This window comes from Gracilinanus agilis, chromosome 4 (assembly GCF_016433145.1).
Source record: "Gracilinanus agilis isolate LMUSP501 chromosome 4, AgileGrace, whole genome shotgun sequence".
NCBI classification, from domain to species: Eukaryota; Metazoa; Chordata; class Mammalia; order Didelphimorphia; family Didelphidae; genus Gracilinanus; species Gracilinanus agilis.
Genome location: NC_058133.1, coordinates 380625928 through 380628946, shown reverse-complemented (window position 1 = coordinate 380628946; position 3019 = coordinate 380625928). Strand labels below are relative to the sequence as shown.

The 3019-nt window shown below is 43.6% G+C and overlaps 1 protein-coding gene across 1 annotated transcript; it reads right to left on the bottom strand.

Annotated features, from left to right (window-relative positions):
- Nucleotides 1-277: 277 nt before the first annotated feature.
- On the bottom strand, nucleotides 278-1537 carry LOC123245547 (glyceraldehyde-3-phosphate dehydrogenase-like). The gene has a single exon (XM_044674474.1). It carries the CDS (start codon nucleotides 1489-1491, stop codon nucleotides 490-492), a length of 1002 nt encoding a protein of 333 aa, XP_044530409.1. The 5' UTR covers nucleotides 1492-1537; the 3' UTR covers nucleotides 278-489.
- Nucleotides 1538-3019: the final 1482 nt, after the last annotated feature.

Below are 3019 nucleotides of genomic sequence, written 5' to 3'. Positions count from 1 at the left end.
CTGAAGTTACCCAGAGTGGTTTCCTAACCTCAAATGAAAGAAGAAATTGGTACTGAACTTAAAGACTTTCTAGCCTTGAAGGATCTGGAAGTACTTCTATTCCCCTATCAGCCTTCAAGAACTTCAGGTTAGTTTTATGGATTGATAAATCATTGAAGCAGGACTTTAGTGGAAGAATTAACCATTATGATTTGTTTTTTTTTAAAAAAAGGTTTGGTGGTTTTGGCTGACTAAACTCCTAATGTAATTGGAAATAAATTCTTTTAAAATTGTTATATTTTTTTTTTTGCACTGAACGTGATGACTTTATTGATGGTACACAAGATAGGACTATGCTCCTCCCCCCACTACAGGGGTGCCTGGGGTAGGGATGTGAAGAGGGCATGGGATCCCCAGCACAGGGACATAGGTTATTATGGATGTGGGCTCCCCAGTGGTGGAACTACTCTTTTTTTGGCTGGGGATGAAGAACCATCATGGCCTTCCACTTTACTCCTTGGTGGCCATGTACTTCATGAGGTCTACTACACAGTGGCTGTAACCGTACTCGTTGTCATACCAAGAAGTGAGCTTGACAAAATGGTCGTTGAGGGCAATGCCAGCGCCAGCATCGAAGGTAGAAGAGTGGGTGTCGCTGTTAAAGTCACAGGATACTACCTGGTCCTCTGTGTAGCCCAAGATGCCCTTTAAGTTCCCCTCTGCAGCTTGCTTCACCACCTTCTTAATATCGTCATATCTGGCAGCTTTCTCCAGGTGGCAGGTCAGATCCACCACAGACACATTGGGAGTAGGAACACGGAAGGCCATGCCTGTGAGCTTCCCGTTCAGCTCAGGTATGACCTTGCCCACAGCCTTGGCGGCACCCGTGGAAGCAGGGATGATATTCTGGGCAGCCCCACGCCCATCCTGCCACAGCTTGCCAGAGGGGCCATCTACTGTCTTCTGGGTAGCAGTAATGGCATGGACTGTGGTCATGAGTCCTTCCACAATGCCGAAGTTGTCATGAATGACCTTGGCCAAGGGAGCCAAGCAGTTGGTAGTGCAGGAGGCGTTACTGACGATCTTGAGGGAATTGTCGTATTTCTCATGGTTCACCCCCATCACAAACATTGGGGCATCAGCAGAAGGGGCAGAGATAATGACTCGCTTGGCTCCACCCTTCAAATGAGCCCCGGCCTTTTCCATGGTGGTAAAGACGTCAGTGGATTCCACAACGTACTCGGCTCCAGCATCTCCCCATTTAATGTTAGCGGGATCCCGCTCCTGGAAAATGGTAATGGGTTTTCCGTTGATCACCAGCTTTCCATTCTCTGCCTTTACAGTGCCCTTGAACTTGCCATGGGTGGAATCAAACTGGAACATGAAAACCATGTAGGAGAGGTCAATGAAGGGGTCATTGATGGCCACAATTTCTACTTCTTTGCAGCTGAATGTTGCCCTGGTCACCAGGCGTCCAATACGGCCAAATCCGTTGACTCTGACCTTCACCATCTTGTCTAAAGGATGCGACTGCAGCAGAGGATTCTGGCAGCGAGCTTGGGTGAAGAGCTGAGAGCCTTTTTTTTGTTTTTTGATAGCTAGCATTTCCATTCACTTTAAGTTTTGCACAGGTTCTTATATGTATATATATTACCTCATTTTATCCTGAAACATATATGCTATTACTGCCTTTACTTTTTAGGTGAGGCAGAGGCTAAGTGACTTGCCCAGGGTTTTATATATATACATATATATACACACACACACATATGTATATATACACATATATATATACATAGATGAATGCATAAAAATGTATTATGTATATAGCTTCCTCAATGCTTTGTGTAGTTCTAGGGCTCAAAATAATTGCCACAATGTTATCTGTGAATAGGAGGATATTGTGCTGAACATTCTCCATCAGTCAAAAACACCAAGAGGAGGAGCATCTGCAGAGAAGGTGTCAATCTTTATTTATAGAGATAGCCTCAATTATTAGTGAATTTGAATAACTGGGTATAGGATAGTGATGGTGAACCTTTTAGAGACCAATTGCCTAAACTGTGACCTTAATGCCACATGTGAGCTATCCCTTAACCAAGACAGGGAAGGGAGGAAGCACTGCCATTGGGCTGCTGGGCAGAGGGACGGGTGATGAGAGAAATGTCCTCAGGAACAGTGTAGAGGAGGAGGAGAGCTGCCCCCACTGGCATGCATTCTATAGGTTCACTCACATGGGTATAGTATATATTAATCATGAGTAGATAGAAATAGATGTAGTATGGCATGTTAAAAATGCCCTATTTAGAACTCCTAGTCAGAATATTTTGACTGAATAGTTTTGAATTACTGCCTGTGCTTATAATATCTGTAAGACCTTAGTCTAGGGGTTTTAGGCCATACCATAAGACTGTAGACCCTGGCTTTTATAATGTGCAGTTCTCACAATAAAGTCAGTTTGGCTCAGAGATTTTGCCCAGAACAGTTAAGACCTAGTGATCCCTATTTGTAGTGTGAATACCTTTCTCTGATGGAATTACAGAGAGAAACCTCAACAGAAAAGCAGTCTTTTTGTGCTTTAAAGAACTAGATCCTAGATGACTTTAGGAGTTTAAAAGGGTATAATTCAGAAGCCAGAAATGGAAGATGAAACCAGCTTCTAAGAGGAAATTCATTATTGCTCTTACTGGAGAAAAAGGAATTTCCCTGTCTTCATCAAACATATGGCTTTGAAAATGAGTTAATTGAACAGTAGGAGAGAGTACATATAGCAGGAAGCAGAGATATTCTTTAGAACAGTGATTCCCAAACTCTTTTGGCCTACCGCCCCCTTTCCAGAAAAAATATTACTTAGTGCCCCTGGAAATTAATTTTTAAAAATTATAATAGCAATGAATAGGAAAGATAAATGCACCTGTGGCTATCACTGCCGCCCCCCCCCCGCCCCGATCGTTGTGGCACCCACCAGGGGGTGGTGGTGCCCACTTTGGGAATCACTGCTTTAGACAAATAATAGTAGAGAATCAGTCTCTCAAGGGAG

Bases quoted from the DNA above. Each gene is read 5' to 3' on its own strand.
- LOC123245547 (XM_044674474.1), bottom strand. From the start codon at position 1,491: ATGGTGAAGGTCAGAGTCAACGGATTTGGCCGTATTGGACGCCTGGTG.